At 42.6% G+C, this 17,500-nt stretch overlaps 1 protein-coding gene across 1 annotated transcript in view; it reads left to right on the top strand.

Annotated features, from left to right (window-relative positions):
* Nucleotides 1–17,500, top strand: part of TXNL1 (thioredoxin like 1) — a 39,952-nt gene that overhangs the window by 16,442 nt on the left and 6,010 nt on the right. The window contains exons 4-7 of the mRNA XM_073620203.1: nt 2,169–2,291; nt 4,742–4,811; nt 9,915–10,087; nt 16,249–16,353. Coding sequence (XP_073476304.1) covers nt 2,169–2,291; nt 4,742–4,811; nt 9,915–10,087; nt 16,249–16,353 — 471 coding nt within the window. The remainder of the gene's footprint in view (nt 1–2,168; nt 2,292–4,741; nt 4,812–9,914; nt 10,088–16,248; nt 16,354–17,500) is intronic.

Raw genomic sequence — 17,500 nt, 5'->3', positions numbered from 1 at the left:
AAAGTATTCATACCCCTTGAAATTTTCCACCTTTTTTCATGTTGCAACCAAAAACGTAACTGTATTTTATGTGATAGACCAACACAAAGTGGTACATAATTGTGAAAGGAAAATGATAAATGGTTTTCCCAGTTTTTACAAATATGTGAATAGTGTGGTGTGCATTTGTATTCAGCCCCCTTTATTCTGATACCCCGAACTAAAATCTAGTGGAACCAATTGCCTTCAGAAGTCGCCTAATTAGTAAATAGAGTCCACCTGTGTGTAATTTAATCTCAGTATAAATACAGCTGTTCTGTGAAGCCCTCAGAGGTGTGTTAGAGAATCTTAGTGAACAAACAGTATCATGAAGGCCAAGGAACACACCAGATCGGTCAGGGATAAAGTTGTGGAGAAGTTTAAAGCAGGGTTAGATTATAAAAAACAATCCCAGGCTTTAAACATCTCACGGAGCACTGTTCAAACCATCATCTGAAAATGGAAAGAGTATGGCACAACTGCAAACCTACCAAGACATGACTGTCCACCTAAACTGACAGGCCAGGAGAGCATTAACCAGTTTTCTGTTAGAGGGACATGGGTCCCCTTAGTGATCATCAGTGCCGCCTATTGGAGCCCATCAGCGAAGAAGAATTACCAGTGTTGCATGACTACACAATTTTCATTCAAAGTCTGAAAGCTGAAAAAATTGGCCTGAGCGGGAAGGGGGGTATAAGTGCCCAGTAAGCAAGTGGAGGAGCAGCCAAAAGGCCCATGGTAACTCTGGAGGAGCTGCAGAGATCCACAGCTCAGGTGGGAGAATCTGTCCACAGGACAACTATTAGTTGTGCACTCCACAAATCTGGCCTTTATGGAAGAGTGTCAAGAAGAAAGCCATAAGAATACACGTTAGCAGTTTGCGAGAAGCCATGTGGGGGACACAGCAAACATGTGGAAGAAGGTGCTCTGGTCAGATGAGACCAAAATTTAACTTTTTGGACTAAAAGCAAAATGCTATGTGTGGCGGAAAACTAACATTGCACATCACCCTGAACACCCCATCCCCACCGTGAAACTTGATGGTGGCAGCATCATGTAAAGACTTGAGACTAAGGCAGAGGTTCACCTTCCAGCAGGACAACAACCCTAAACATACAGCCAGAGCTACAATGGAATGGTTTAGAGCAGGGGTCTAAAACTGGTGGCCCTCCAGCTGTTGCAAAACTACAAGTTTGCTACATCATGCCTCTTGCCTGTGGGAGTCATGCTTGTAACTGTCAGCCTTGCAATGCCTCATGGGACTTGTAGTTTCGCAAAAGCTGGAGGGCCGCCAGTTTGACTCCTGGTTTAGATTAGTCCAGACCTAAATCCAATTGAGAATCTGTGGCAAATTGCTGTTCAGAGGCTCTCCATCCAATCTGATGGAGCTTGAGCTATTTTGCAAAGAAGAATGGGCAAAAATGTCACTCTAGATCAGGGGTCTCAAACTGGCGGCCCTCTAGCTTTTGCGAAACTACAAGTCCCATGAGGCATTGCAAGGCTGACCGTTAAAAGTATGACTTCCAAAGGCAGAGGCATGATGGGACTTGTAGTTTCACAACAGCTGGAGAGCCGCCAGTTTGAGACCCCTGCTCTAGATTGATGTGCAAAGCTGGTAGAGAGATCCCCAAAAAGACTTGCATCTGTAATTGCAGTGAAAGGTGGTTCTACAAAGTATTGACTCAGGGGGGCCGAATACAAATGCACACCACACTTTTCATATTTATTTGTAACGCAAGGGAAACTGTTGCAGTGACGACTCGTTTCACTCGCATTTATTAGGTGATTTATTTATTTCACTCGCTTATTTATTAGGTGAAGACAATTGGTTCCACTAGATTTTAGTTAGGGGTATCAGAGTAAAGGGGTCTGAATACAAATGCACGCCACACTTTTCACATATTTGTAAAAAACTGTAAAAAATCATTTTCCTTCCACTTCACAATTATGTGCCACTTTGTGTTGGTCTATCACATAAAATCCCAATAAAATACATTTACGTTTTTGGCTCTAACATGACAAAATGTCAAACATTTCAAGGGGTATGAATACTTTTTCAAGGCACTGTGTGTGATATAGAGATATATCTCTATATCATGATTGCCTTTTTAGGGAATAACTCAATTCAAGTTTTAATTGGTTCCTTACAGATGGATTTAATGCCATTCGTAAGCAAAGCTGGCTGTGAATGTCTTAATGAAAGTGATGACAATGAGTTTGAAAACTGCTTAAGGAAAGACCCCACGTACCTTGAATCGGACTGCGATGAACAGGTTAGTTGTAAAATCATTTTTTTCCCTGAGCAATGATGTAGCTGTGGGAGGGAGAACCATTCCATGTAATCAGTACTTTAAAGAGTATATTGATGTTTTTTTTCTTGTTCAGTTTTAAGTGTACCTGTCAAACACAAAAGGTAACGTTTTAGACCAAAGCGATGCCTAGCTCCTCAAATTCCCAGCTGTTGGCCAACGCTATTTATTTATTGAACAAAGGTTACTGACATCACTGTTGTATGGGGCAGTTATTCCTTACAGCAGTGGTTCTCAACCTGGGGGTCGGGACCCCCTCGGGGGTCGAATGATGATTTGCCAGGGGTCACCGAATCCTTAGCTGTTCCTGAAGCCCGCACCGCTCTCCCAGCCTTTTTCGGCCGCCCAGGAGAACTGTTCCTGGAGCCCGCGGCCGACCACTCAGCCTCTTGGCAGCCGACCATTCAGTTCACGGCATGGCTGGGGGGCAGAGACTAGAGGTCAACTGACTGGTGAGAAATGTGAAGTGGGAAGTGCTGGAGGACACCCTATCTCCTGATTTCAGCATGGGTGTCCCTGCTACAAGACACCACAAAGTAAGAGAAATAGTGAAGCCAGAGACACAGTGAGTAACACTACCTGTGATTGTAGTTGCCATTAAAAGTCCCCGCTACAGTTCTCAGATCAGCAGATGACATCAAGAGCACCCAAGTTGGCTGATCAGAACCCCCCCCCACCAGCACTGCCACTCATACCATTCCCCCCACCCCCCACCAAAGAGTAAGAGAAGGAATAAAAATAGAGAATACACGGAAGGGAGAGGAAAAGAGGGGGAGGAACAAAAAAAGGGAGATAAAGAACAAGAAAAACAGCTAGAGAGAGGGATGGGGGAAAAAACAAGAAATTAGGATAGAGAGGGATAAAATGAAAAGAAAGAAGAACAAAAAAGAAAGAGGGGTACATCCTAAAATGTACCGTAAGGGGTTTTAATACTGTGCGAGTGGAAGGGACTCAGGGAGCGCTAAATGGGTTAGGGGCGCAAAATTACTTGTCTTGCCCTGGGTGCTGACAACCCACACCATGAAAATTTTACTGTTAGGGGTCCCCACAACTTGGGAAATGTTATCAAGGGGTCCCGACACTAGAAGGGTTGAGAACCACTGCCCTACAGGCTGGGATGCCACTGTGATATGAGGCATTTATAATTACTATATGCAGCACAGTAGTAAGGTGTGTTATGGTTTTTGTGTTTTTTTTTGTTTTTTGTTGCATGCAATGGTCTCTGCCTAACCTGAACTTTTTTAGTCTTGTGATGATTTCTACAATCTGGTTGCTACATTGCAGTAAGCATCTACAGTTTTAAAAACGTTTGGCCAATATGTGCACCTGCTATGTAGTAAAATCAGACTTGGCACTCCCAAGTGGCAGTGGGGCCCAGAATAGGCCTAAATGCAGGAAGTGCACAAAAAACACCCAAAGATCCATAGGTAGTGGTACACATTGTAATACTCCTTTTTTTTTATTTTTATTTTATTTTCTTCTGCTTTCAAATATTTAATACATACATAGCTAGATAGTCTGGTTGAAAAAAGACACAAGTCCATCTAGCCGATAAGGGGGGCGGGGATAGAATCCTATACCCACAATTGATCCAGAGTAAGGCAAAAAAAACAGCAAAGCATGATCCAATTTGCTCCAGCAAGGGAAAAAATTATTTCTGATCTGACCCGGGATACGTAGGGGGTGACGGGCACAAGTGGTTGGTGTGGAGCATTGAAGCGGCAGCCCAGGAGCCAGGATGAAATTTCTTGTCACAATGGTGACCTGGCGTCTGGGGTTTGTCAAGCCCTGTTTTAATGAATAAGTTCATTGTGTTTCTTGGCTTTAATCCCTGGAATACACCTTTTTCCATTAGTGAATCAGTTGTTAAAAACATAAGGGGAAGGGTCAGTGTCCTGATGAGTCTTAGATCAGCCTTTCACAAGCGGGGTTATGTGGTACCCTAGGGTTCCTCTAGAGGTTTGTAGGGGTTCATTGAGCAGCTTCTGCCTCTCTCTGAGTTCCCACTGACACCAATGATCTTTTAGCTTTCTAAAAAACAACGTTTTTCACAGGCAGTTTCCAACGTCCACAAAAGGTTTTTAACTGCCCTGTGTACATGGGCCCTAAGAGGGGGATTCTTCCTAATGACCACAATTATAAGGTGCATTCTTCCCTCTGATCATCGCTCTCATATACTGTGAATTGTAGAGGTTCCCTGAGACCAGAAGGTTTTTACAAAGGTTCTTCCGTGTTAAAAAGGCTGGCTTAGATTTATAAAGAGTCATTAACTCCATATGATATTTTTGCTCAGTATGAAACTATCAGCATGCTAATCATATTGTAGCCTGATTAATCAGACACATTCCTCTTAGGCATTGCTTTCTTATCACAAGTGGCCTTCCTGAATTACCACCTTATATTTTCCCCAACAGCTCCTGATCACTGTAGCTTTCAACCAGCCGGTTAAATTATATTCTATGAAGCTTCAGGGACCCGATAATGGTGAGTATGCTTGACTCCAGTTTCCCACCATTTTTCTACTTCCATGCTTTGATTTTGAAGAAAAAGGCTTTTTTTTTTTTTTTTTTTTTGTATTGTACTGTGCCAGTACTAATATTTTTTTTTTTTTTAGGGACATATTCCTTTTTTATGTCACTTTTAAAGGGTTCTTGAAATATTCCAGCGGAAAGTGTTTTTTTGAATTTGCTTGTTAAAGTACAACTGTCATAGAAGGATTATATAAGCTGCCATTGCAATAACAATTATAGAGAAGTATAGTCAAAATATAGCAGAGGTGAAAGCAATGCCTTTTGTCAGACAAAACTGTTCATGTGTGTCAAAGACTTAATTCAAAAGTTTGGCAGAATTTGCCACTTAATTTTTTACAAATTTGAAAAATTAATCTTTGGAATAAAGGAGCATTAGAGACTGTATGACCTGGTTCCAGCCAACATTTGTGTGTGTGGTCACCTCTGCACAGGAAGCATACCCTTGTTTCGGCTGGTCCTGAAGATGTTAAAGCGTCTTTTCTGCCCTTTCATCCTCCATGAAAGACAACTTTAGCTTTGAATAGTTCAAACATTTTAATTACATAAACAAAGTCAAAGGTCTCTTTTAATTCCCCATTCTGTGTGCTTTTGGAAGGCCACCTTCAGTTTTGGGAACCTCTCTGTACTATCATCATGGTCTCTGGATGGTTGCCCTCAGACCTCTTGTTCCTTTGTCAGAGCTAGGTGTAAATTTTAGCTATGAAGTAGTTTAATTTTATTTTAACAGTGGCAGATTAGCTTATGACTGTTTTTGTATTTTTTTTTTTCTACTTAAATATGAGAACACCTACAATCTGCAGCACTTCCAGTTTTAAATTCACCTATCCCAGGTCCATCACCTGCTTGCTTCTCAGGTATCTTGGCTGGTGTGTGCTCACCTTCTTTGTTGGACCTATTTTTTCTGGAAAGCACTATGGGGATAGCTATATCATTCCTATATATAACTATATCTATCACAAATTATGACCCAGTACTTGAACCACACCAGAAAAGGTGCAGGAACTCCCCTTTTCAAGTCACTCCTTGTCCCTTACCCACATCTGAGCACCGCCCCTTGATTCCTCGCCCTATCCGCCTTCCAGTAGCACCCATTTTAGAGAGTACAGAACCAAGTGTCATTTTGTGGTACTAATTCATTTGTATGGAATTTGTTAATGATAAGCTGTAAAAATCTATCCCCTGCAGCCAGCAACAATACACCCCCCTTTTCAACAATAGTCCCCCCCCCCCCCAGCAACAAAAGACCTGTCACAACAAAGTGCCCCCCAAGCAACAATGGATTCACCCCAGCATATTTAGACCTGCAAGCAAAAATAGATCTCCTTGCAGGCCGCATCAATAGACCCTCCAGCAGCCAACAGGAGACCCCTCCCTCAATAGTCCCTCCCAGCAACAAAGGACCCCCTCCCCCAGCAACAATAGATCCTCCAGCATCAATTAATTCAATGCTGGAGGTGTCGGAACTGACTCCCCGCATTCCTGCTGAAAAAAGCCATGTGTGTGTGCGTGTGTGCGTGCTTTCCCGTTTTAAAGTCACACTTACAAGAAATGCATAAAATAAACGCTTTTCTTTAATCCACACTTAATACGATCTGATTGCCACTTTAAAGACTGACTGGCATCTCGCCGCAATTGTGCCTCGCTGTTGCGACGGTGTAAGTCACATCCGGTGGCATGCTGACGTCCCTTCCGGTCACCGCATGGTCCCGCGCTCATGCGTTTTGTCATTATGACTTTGTCTGAGGGTGTGGCATCACAGCTCGGCTTACCGGTATTTAAGACACCATCACTAGCGCTTAACTCTTTGTAGTACAATGCACTCCAGATTCAAAACAACACCACTACAGGTTGGAGTCCAGAGCCATCTACAGCTCATTAACAGTACTACAGCTTAATCGGGCATAATACTTTTTCTTTTTGAACTGATACAATAACTACAAACCACGAGAATTGGTACATTACCCTTTCCACGTCACACGGGTTACAGCACACCCCATATATCCCTTATATCATGGTACAAATATAAATTTCATATTCTATATATCTAATACAAAAACATTTATATACATTTAAATCGCAAGCCTTATAAATTCATTGTAAAAATGTATGTACTAAAGCTCCAGAGAACCTGATAACTATCAAAAAATCATTTATTTAAAATTTCAAAGTAACCCCCTAATAATCACTAATAAAGCAATTGATGTCAAACATGACATTCATTCTTTTAGGGGTTAAAGTATCTGGCATACATATTCATTTTGTTTCCCTTTTTGAAGTGTCTATCGGACCCCCCCAAGAATGGTACGTCCTGTCTATTTCCCGTCATTTTAGCCTGGGTAGGTCTTTTCTGTGACCCCCGTCTAAAATAGAGGGAGACTATGTTGTCTAAATCCAATCTTAATATTATGTACTCTTTCTTTCTTTCTTTCTTTCTTTCTTTCTTTCTTTCTTTCTTTCTTTCTTTCTTTCTTTCTTTCTTTCTTTCTTTCTTTCTTTCTTTCTTTCTTTCTTTCTTTCTTTCTTTCTTTCTTTCTTTCTTTCTTTCTTTCTTTCTTTCTTTCTTTCTTTCTTTCCACGATCGGACTGTCCGCCACACTTTCCGACAGAAAAAACGGCGTGGGGTCCCCCCTAAAATCCATACCAGACCCCGATCCGAGTACGCAGGCCGGTCAGGAAAGGGAGTGGGGATGAGCGAGCGCCCCCTCCTGAACCGTACCAGGCCGCATGCACTCAACATGGGGGGGTGGGTGCTTTGGGGGAGGGGGGCCCTGCGGGGCCCCCCCACCCCAAAGCACCTTGTCCCCATGTTGATGAGGACAAGGGCCTCTTCCCGACAACCCTGGCCGTTGGTTGTCGGGGTCTGCGGGCGGGGGGCTTATCGGAATCCGGGAGCCCCCTATAATAAGAGGGCCCCCAGATCCCGGCCCTCCACCCTATGTGAAAGAGTATGGGGTACATGGTACCCCTACCCATTCACCTAGGGAAAAAGTGTCAATAATAAAACACTACACAGGTTTTTAAAATAAATTTATTAAACCGCTCCGGGGGGGGGGGGGGGGTCTTCCTCCGGCTTCAGGGGTCTTCCGGCTTTGGGGATTCCTCTTCTCCCGGCGTCCGGTTGGTTCTTCTCCGCTCTCTCCGGCCTCTTCTCCCGGTGTTCCAGTTCTTCTGCCAGCTCCTCAGCTGTCTTCATGCAGCTCTTTTGCCAACGGAGGTCCGGACTTCTGGGCCTCTTGTCCTCTTCTCTTCTCCAGATGTTGACACGACGCTCTCTCCGGCTGGACTGCTCTCTTGAGGGCTCCGTTTTGACTTATATAGGCGGAGACCCCGCCCCCTTATGATGTCACAGTCCCTGGACATGCTGGGACTATGACGTTTTAGGGGCGTGTTCAACATCACCCGGTGACCACGCCCCCTAAAACGGAGCTGTTTAATAAAATTATTTAAAAAACCTGTGTAGTGTTTTATTATTGACACTTTTTTTCCCTAGGTGCATGGGTAGGGGTACCATGTACCCCATACTCGTTCACATAGGGTGGGGGGCCGGGATCTGGGGGCCTCTTATTATAGGGGGCTCCCGGATTCCGATAAGCCCCCCGCCCGCAGACCCCCGACAACCAACGGACAGGGTTGTCGGGAAGAGGCCCTTGTCCTCATCAACATGGGGACAAGGTGCTTTGGGCGCCTCCAAAGCACCCACCCCCCCCATGTTGAGGGCATGCGGCCTGGTACGGTTCGGGGGGGGGGCGCTCGTCCCCACCCCCTTTCCTGACCGGCCAAGGTTGCGTGCTCGGATCGGGGTCTGGTATGGATTTTAGGGGGTACAACACGCTGTTTTTTCGGCGTGGAGGTTCCCTTTATAATCCATACCAGACCTAAGGGCCTGGTATGCCCCGCGTTCGCCGCAATAGGAAAATTTGTTTTTCCTATTGCAGCGAGCGCGAAATGCAATACCCTGCCCTTGCGTCGTATATGGTCCGTCGGACCAGCACACAGACGAGCGGGCTTTACGCCAGAAACTGAGTCCGACGGAAAGATTTAAAACATGTTTCAAATCTAGGTCCGGCGGCTTTTGGGAAAAAGTCCGGCGGAGCCTACACACGGTCGGATTATTCGGCGGACTCTGGTCTGCCGGACCAAGTCTGCCGTAAAGTCCGCTCGTGTGTATGCGGCATTAGTGTATCGTTGACCTGTCTGCATGCCTTACATTTACTGCAGACAAAAAAGCCTGCTTTATCCCAAAACATTTGGGGTCTAATCGGAGGGGTCTAAAATCTTTTATCACCAAAGTTTTGGGCTTTTCTGTAAATAAACATTGGATTATCAAGAAGCATCTCTCCCAGCACTCTATCCATGTGTCGGACATGTCAATGCTTCCTAAAAATCGCTTTTTCTTCCTTATACTGTGAGTGAAAATCGGAAATGAATCCCCCATTGCTGGTTATTTGTTTCATCACTAATTCTTCTCTCAAAGGCGTTCTTCTTGTGGTTTATCTGTCACCTCTTGTGTAGTCCCATTTAGTAAAGGAATAGAGGCGTTACCTAATTTGCTAAGATATAAGATAGTTGGCTTAGAAGCAGCGCAGGATTATTGCAATTTATTCTTGGCTGGGACGATGTATGCCCTCTGCAAACCTGTTTCTTTCTGTGGATGTGCAAGTCCATGCCCTGTTCCATTTCTTTCATGTCTATAGACTTTGGAGCCCATGCCTTCTGCAGTCCTTTTTCATTCCTGTAGACTTTCAAGACCATGCTTTCTGCAAGCCCCCTTGTTCCTATAGAATTGCAAGTCCATGCCCTGTTCAGTCCTATTAATTCATATAGACTTCCCATCTCATGCCCTCTTTTTATTTCCATTTATCCCTATAGACTTTTAAAAGTGAGTTCTTGCTTGGAAATGCAATCCAAATAAATGGGATTACAGAGCATAGAGAGATTTCTGGCCAGGCAATGTAGAACTTGTAGATTCTTTCTTTCTTTCTTTGGTTTTTTTTGGTTTTTTATTTTTTTTTCCAGCAAATCGTAACTTTTTTTTTTTTTTTTTTTCTCTCCACAGGTCAGGGTCCAAAGTATGTAAAAATTTTCATAAACCTCCCACGATCCATGGATTTTGACGAAGCAATGAGAAGTGAACCTACTCAAGCTGTGGAATTGACAGCAGATGACATAAAAGAGGAGAGCATTATACAGCTACGCTATGTCAAGTTTCAGAATGTAAATAGTGTAACGGTAAGTAACCGGTTCCCAACCAGCCGCCGCAGTTATAGTGCGGCAGAATGGCTCCCCTGGGCGAGTCGTCGTAGCTGTATTTTGGTATATTTATTATAGCAAAAAATTATTGTGTGTGGGTTTTTATTTTTTTATTTTTATTTTTTGTTTTTTCTTCAAAATTGTCGCTCTTTTTTGTTTATAGCGCAAAAAAATAAAATCCGCAGAGGTGATCAAAAGAAAGCTCTATTTGTGGGAAAAATAGGACATACATTTTGTTTGGGTACAATGTCGCACGACCGCGCACTTGTCAATTAAAGCGACAGTGCCGTATCTCAAAAAAATGGCCTGGTCAGGAAGTGGGTAAATCCTTCCGGGGCTGAAGTAGTTAATGTATTTTTCCAAAAAAAAGTTGCACTGCATAAACCTTTGCACAAGTGTCAGGTGAAAAAAAATTGGGTCTCTACTTTTAGAAAATATATGTCTTGGGGGGGGGGTGTTATATAATAGGCCAAAATGTGCAAAAAAAAGGTAATTATAAAATATAGATAGATCATATATATAATACACATACACTAATCAAATTTTAAAGCCATGTCTCTCTTCTGGTAGCTATTGTGTTCTGACAGGGGAGAGGGTGCAACATCACTCTCACTGGGTGAGTGTGCTGATCGGATGCCAATCGGCAGACCTTTTTTCAGTCGTGCCCATTCAACAGAAGCCAGTAGAAAAGCCCGCTTCTTTGGGACCGGCTGCCGTACACACGGGCCGAATGTCAAATTAATTTTTTTTTTTTTTTTTTTTTTTTTTTTTTTTTTTACTGGCTAATGCTGCCCGATATTCGGCCCGTGTGTGCGACCCCTATGGTGATGCGATTGTGTATAGTGACTGCTATACTTACCCTCAATAGCAAAAGAACACCAGACCCTGGATATTTAAGGTTTAAATAGGACCATCTCAAACTGCATACTCTCTAAGGAGGTGCTAATTTATGGTGCCTAATCTGAAACACCAGATTCTAATTCCATGGATATAGAAAGGTGGTAATCTGCATTTTCGTTAACAGAGAGTATGATAATGAATACACCACATCAAATTTTATGTCTCATTTGTTGAAGTACATCACCTTTATCTGTAGGCCCTGTTTGAATGAAGATCTAATGTTTGTCTCGTCAGATATATTGAAGTCGTCAACAATTTCCATGGGGCATACTTACCTTTTTCAAATGACTGTAGGGATTGCAGGTGGAAAGGGGCTGATCATTCTACAGATTGTATCTAGTTATTACTGTATATGCTTTGCTGTACAACTGTGTCAATGAGTCATTGAAAATTTCCGGTTATTAAGTGACAATTCACATGTGATTCTCCTGGATATTTGAGTTCTTAAGTATCTCTAGAGGGCTGAAAATGACTCCGCACCAAGTTGCCCAACTTGCCCACTTCAGCCCCGGAAGGACATTGTACCCAAACAAAATTGATGTCCTTTTTTTCCCACAAATAGAGCTCTCTTTTTTGTTTATAGCGCAAAAAAAAAAAAAAAAAAAAGAATTTTTTTTTTTTTTTTTCTGCTATAAAACACCCAATTAAAAAATGTAAAAAATCTATTTTCTTCATCAGTTTAGGCCCATTTGTATTATGCTACATATTTTTGGTAAAAAAAAAAACAAACAAATAAGCTTATTGATTTGCGCAAAAGTATTAGCATCTACAAAATAGGTGATAGTTATGGCATTTTTTTTTTTTTGTCTTTTACTAGTACTGGCAGTGATCTGTGACTTTTAGCGGGACTGCAACATTGCGGCGGACAGATTGGACACCTAACTGACATTTTTTGACACTATTTTTGGGAACCAATGACATTATTACAGTGATCAGTGCTAAAACTATGCGCTGTTGTTGTACTAATGGCATTGGCAGGGAAGCAATCAAGGAGTTAACTGTGTTCCCTCAATGTGTGTGTGTGTGTGTGTTCTAACTGTATGGGGGATGGGCTGCCTGGGACAGCACACAGATCTGTCTTCCTGCATAGCGGAAAGACACAGAATCTGTGTGTCATCCCCTTTCAGAACAGAGATCTGTCAGGGGGTCAGCACCCGTTTACTATGGCAGCGAATCTGCCGCCGGGATCACTTTTTAGCAGATGCTGAATCGCCCACAGAAAAGAAAATGATACCGGGGTTATGGCAGCTAAGCTGCTTCCATAACCTCGGTATCAAAGCGTAGTTGTCACGGAACGTCCCTCACTTTTGCTTGAGTGCTTCCGTCATATACCACTTCCTCCCAGTCTGTATACAGATATCAGATATTCCAACCTCTCTGAGCACAAAAAAAGGCGACACTTGCTTGTTGCTAACATGGACTCACTTTATTCAGAACCAGAATACAGTCTTATATACAGGAGAAGATGAGATTCCCCCCTCCTGCTCATATTACTCTAACAATACAATTGTAACCTAATTAACATGAGCTAATTAACTAATCCTTTATACAGCCTAGGTGACTGAGACATGACCTTTTGCCCAGACTGAGTTAATTATCACAGGACATTTTCTCACAATAGCAGCAGCTCCAATAGGAGTCGTCCCATCTCCTACATTGTATAGAGGACAATGTGATCAGCTCATTCAATTAACATAAACACAGGTAGTTGGAGTTGATGACACCAGCATCTCCTCACAGGATGTGTCCCAACAGTATGAATCAGTCTTATCAGCAGGGGGCTGCTGGAGGAAGCCCCCCTCCTTCTTCAGGGACACAAATCCCAAATAACCACAGCAAGGAGTCCCCAACAGAATCAAACAACATACAATATATACACTACTGAGTCCAATTAGTACAGTTCAGACTGAATTTCTAATTCACCTCACAAAGAGTATTGTTCCATTGAAAATCCAGGGCCCATAATCAAAAGGCAAGAGGCTTGCATTCAGTCCTCTCCAACAGCCTCTGTCCTGGCTAGGTCTGTCACAGTAGTTCCACACAAAACTGGAACTTTCTATTTTCGGAACGCTCCCCCACCCCTCCGGTGTCACATTTGGCACCTACCTTTCAGGGGGGGAGGGGGGCGCAGATACCTGTATAATACAGGTATTTGCACCCACTTCCGGGCATAGACTCCCGTGGGGGGGGAGGTGTCTACGCCTATTCCTGTCCCCCCACCCCCGCTGTCTGCTGGGAGACACAGAGGTCCCAGAGACAGCAGGAACCATTCGGATTGCGCAGTGCGACTCACACATGCGCAGTAGGGAACCAGGAAGTGAAGGAGCAAGGCTTCACCTCCTGATTCCCTTATTTAAATAAATTTCGGCGGACCTCCGCTTTAAACGTCAAAGTAATGATGTGTATATACACTGTGGGCGGTCGGCAAGTGGTTATGTAAGGGGTGACCTATTGATGACATGCAAGCTGAAGGCTTCAATCAGAAAACAGTGGTTTCAGGTTGCAAAGGCAACTGCCGCCTGTGGATGGCAGTGTGCCTGCTTAAAACCACATTTGTCAATAGTATGTAGTTTAGTTTAGTTTATTTTATATTTGGCATCTAGGCTTCAGCCACCTCTGGGCACAAAGGTTTATTCCTTTCGCTCATCAAGAATCATCGCAATTATTTTTTTTTTTTTTTCCGTTGCGATCTTGAAAAGTGTTTCACGATTCTTTCTATGGAAAGAATTCTCTCTGCTCTTCTGAAGCCACAGCCATCAAAAGAAAGGAAGAGAAAAACTGGGCAGTCTGCCAAGAATCACAACATTCTTTAGCAGTGGAACTTAAGTATAAACATTGTAACAATTTGTCAAAGGAAAAGACTTGGGTGTAAGTGTGGAAAGTTTAACCACTTAAAGCGGAGGTTCGCTGAAAAAAAAAATATTAAAAGCCAGCAGCTACAAATACTGCAGCTGCTGACTTTTAATATATGGACACTCACCTGTCCAGGGAGCCCGCGATGTCGGCAGCCGAAGCCGATACGTCCTTCGGCTCTCGGCTGCTGCCGCCGCTATCCTCGGTAAGGGAATAAGGAAGTGAAGCCGTGAGGCGTCGCTTCTTGGTTCCCTACTGCGCATGCGCGAGTCACGCTGTGTGTCCTCTCTGGTCCCTGCTGTGTTCTGTGTCTCACAGAACACAGCGGTGGAGGAGAGCCTAGGCGCCGGAAGTGGCGTAGGTCACCGCAAGCTCCGTGGTGATCTATGCCAGGAAGTGGGAGCAAATACCTGTATTAGACAGGTATCTGCTCCCTCCTTCCCCCTGAAAAGGTGCCAAATGTGACACCGAAGAGGGGGGAGGAATCCAAAAAGTGGAAGTTCCATTTTTGGGTGGAACTCTACTTTAAACACCTAACCTTTTTCTGACATATTTGTTGGTTTCAAGTTAAAATCATTTTTTTTTTTTTTTTTTGCTAGAATATTACTTAGAACCCCCAAACATTATATTTTTTTAGTAGAGACCCTAGAGAATAAAATGGTGGTTGTTGCAATATTTTATGTCACACTGTATTTGCACAGCGGTCTTTCAAATGCAATTTTTTTTGGAAACAAATGACTTTACTGAATTAAAAAAAAAAAAAAACTAACCAGTAAAGTTAGCCCAATTTTTTTATTTATAATGTGAAAGATTTTACGTCGCAAGAATCTTGAATCTCATTTTGGCCAGAATCGTGCAGCTCTAGCACAAAGTGTGTCTATATCTGACAAGCCGACTACTGGCTGTCAGAGGGAAGCAATCCAGCACCTCCACAACCGCGGAATTGCTGCCAATGCGCCTCACTCCATGCACTTGCTCCTGCTATGTACCATGGGCTCCACTTGCCCATTTGCGGACCGGCAATGTAGGTAGAGGGGAAGAGGGCTTGAGCAGACATGCATCTGCTCTCCTTGCTGACCCAGAAGCAACATGTAAAATGTCACTTCCAGGTCCTCCTTTCACTTACTATGGCTAGGAAAAAATCTAATGCAGCGCGATCTGCACTGTATTACATTCATTGGCGCACAGCTGAAATATCTGGTGGCTTTTAGACCCTTGGTGTCTCATTAGTAAACCTGCCACCAAAAAAATCATAAGGATTTATTGCCCCCTATGTGATGGAAAAAAATGTAGGTTACACACAAACACATAAAATCAGTCCAAAAAAAATGAGAGCAATAATTCTAGCACCAGACCTCCTCTGTAACACTAAACTGATGACCTGTAGAGGGCTTTTAAAGAGTCACCTATTGAAAATTAAAGGTACTGAATTTTGTCTCCATTTCACGGGCGCATGCAAATTTTAAGGTTTGACATGTTTGGGTATCTTTACTTGATGCAACCTCCTTTTTATTTTTATTTTTTATTTTTATTTATTTTTTTAATCTTACAAAATTGCTAAGTTATTGTGTTTGTGTGTCCTAAATTTTAAATTTAGAGTCTTCCTCTTCTTTTTTTTTTTTTTTTTTTTTTTACTGAAATTCTGCATTTCATAGACTTTTGTGGTAATATGTAACATAAAAAATTGGAACTACCACTATTTTATTCTCCAAGGTCTGCTTTCAGAAAATGTCTTGAGGGTTTTGTGCATTCTTCAGGCCTAAAATGAAAAAAAAATAAAATTATTGGCTTTAACGCTTTCGTTTTTGCGTCTTTTGCACACGTTTAAAAATAAATAAATAATAAAACGTGAGCAAAAGACGCAAAAACTAAAGTGTTAAAGCCAGTTTTTTTTTTGTTTTTTTTTTTTTTCTTTCTGGTGATGTATTTTAAATTAAGCAGATAGCGGCTTGATCATGATTCCTTTTGTTTTGGTCACAAAGCAGTTAATAATAGTTTCCCATACAGTAGAATGTTTTTTATCTGAAAAGCCTGGTCCATCAGCAATTAGTGTGGATGCGCTGGGTTCATTAGCTTGCTTCATTTGCCAGGCTGTGGGATAAATGATTACAAAGTTCCATTTCTCCTTGTGCTGCTCCTTAATGTCCCGCAGTCTTTAAATAACCCATTCTGGTTATAGGCTCACAGGTGGCTGCTCTGGAATGACATTGCTAGGACAGTTTCAATTTGTGGAATCTGTGAAATTTGTTAGGCTAATCTCTATTGGAACTAATTAAATTATGTCTTTTATGCTCGGCCACCTGATCCCACAAAAGCGTGTTCACACCAGATTTATCATATCTATCCCCAGTGTCTTCCTAACCGGCTGCTAATCATTTTTCTTTCAGCTATTTGTCCAGTCCAATCAGGGTGATGAGGAGACAACCAGAATCACATACTTTACTTTTATCGGGACCCCAGTACAGGCAACAAATATGAACGACTTCAAGAGGGTGAGTATTGGGAGACCTTTGCTGCTTCCGTACATTCTTTTCATCTTTGCTTCAATTAATGAAGACCTGTCAATAAACAACATTGTTTTTGTTTTTAAACAAATACTAACTACATATTCCGGTTATACCCTGTTTCCCCGAAAATAAGACCTAGCGTGATTGTCAATGACGGTTGCAATATAAGCCCTACCCCCCAAATAAGCCCTACCCTGTTTCCCCGAAAATAAGCCCTACCCTGTGTCCCCGAAAATAAGCCCTACCCTGAAAATAGACCTACAAGGACTTTAACTAGGGCTTATTTGGGGGGTAGGGCTTATATTGCAGCCATCACTGACAATCACGCTAGGTCTTATTTTCGGGGAAACAGGGTATACTACAAAAATGCTCAGTTTTTATCAAATGAGATGTCTAGATAAACGTATGAAAAGATATGACCAAATGCTGAAAGTGAATATTTGCATTTACCAAGCGAATGCCAACGTTTAGGCAGAGCCAATGGCTGTTGGTTGCCTCTGTCTAAACATGTCTAACCCAGACCCTTTCTGCTGAGGTCACGTAACACAATGCAAGTATGACCAACCTTAGCAGGCCATTCAACCAAACTGATATTCCATAGGTTTATGCTGCACAGGTCTGTGAATACTCTGCTTTAGCTGCATGATGTCTGCCAGCCGCATTCCATTCACTAAAATCTTCTGGGTCAGGGTTTCAGGCCGTCTTAATTGCTGGCACGGAATAACATGCCTTACATTTTTCCCAGTCAGATGTTAAAGAATAAGTTCACTTTAAAAAAAAAAAAAAATAATAATAATAATAATGCAAATTTTTTTGCAGGTAAATTTTTCAATATTTTTTTTTTTTTTGTAGTAGGAGCCCGGAAAGCATTGTGCCAGCAATCAGATCGCTGATGCCATGCAGGTCTCCTGCACATTGTCAGTGTATCAGGTTACCTGTGCAACCCGCACAAGTAAGCCATTACTCCCTGACAGGAATACTCAATGAACGTTCATTGGGAAATACAAGCCGAGAACCGCTAAGGATGGTTGGGGCTTGTAGTTTATTCATACAGAGCTGTGTGTATGAATGACGTGGTCCACTCGGCTGCGCTGTTTCAAACAGTGGCAGCTGGTATGGGGAACTTCTCCCT

Source organism: Aquarana catesbeiana, linkage group LG01 (genome assembly GCF_042186555.1).
Source record: "Aquarana catesbeiana isolate 2022-GZ linkage group LG01, ASM4218655v1, whole genome shotgun sequence".
In the NCBI taxonomy this organism is placed as follows: Eukaryota; Metazoa; Chordata; class Amphibia; order Anura; family Ranidae; genus Aquarana; species Aquarana catesbeiana.
The sequence above is the reverse complement of the archived record's forward strand: the minus strand, read 5'-3'. Positions and strand labels throughout refer to the sequence as shown.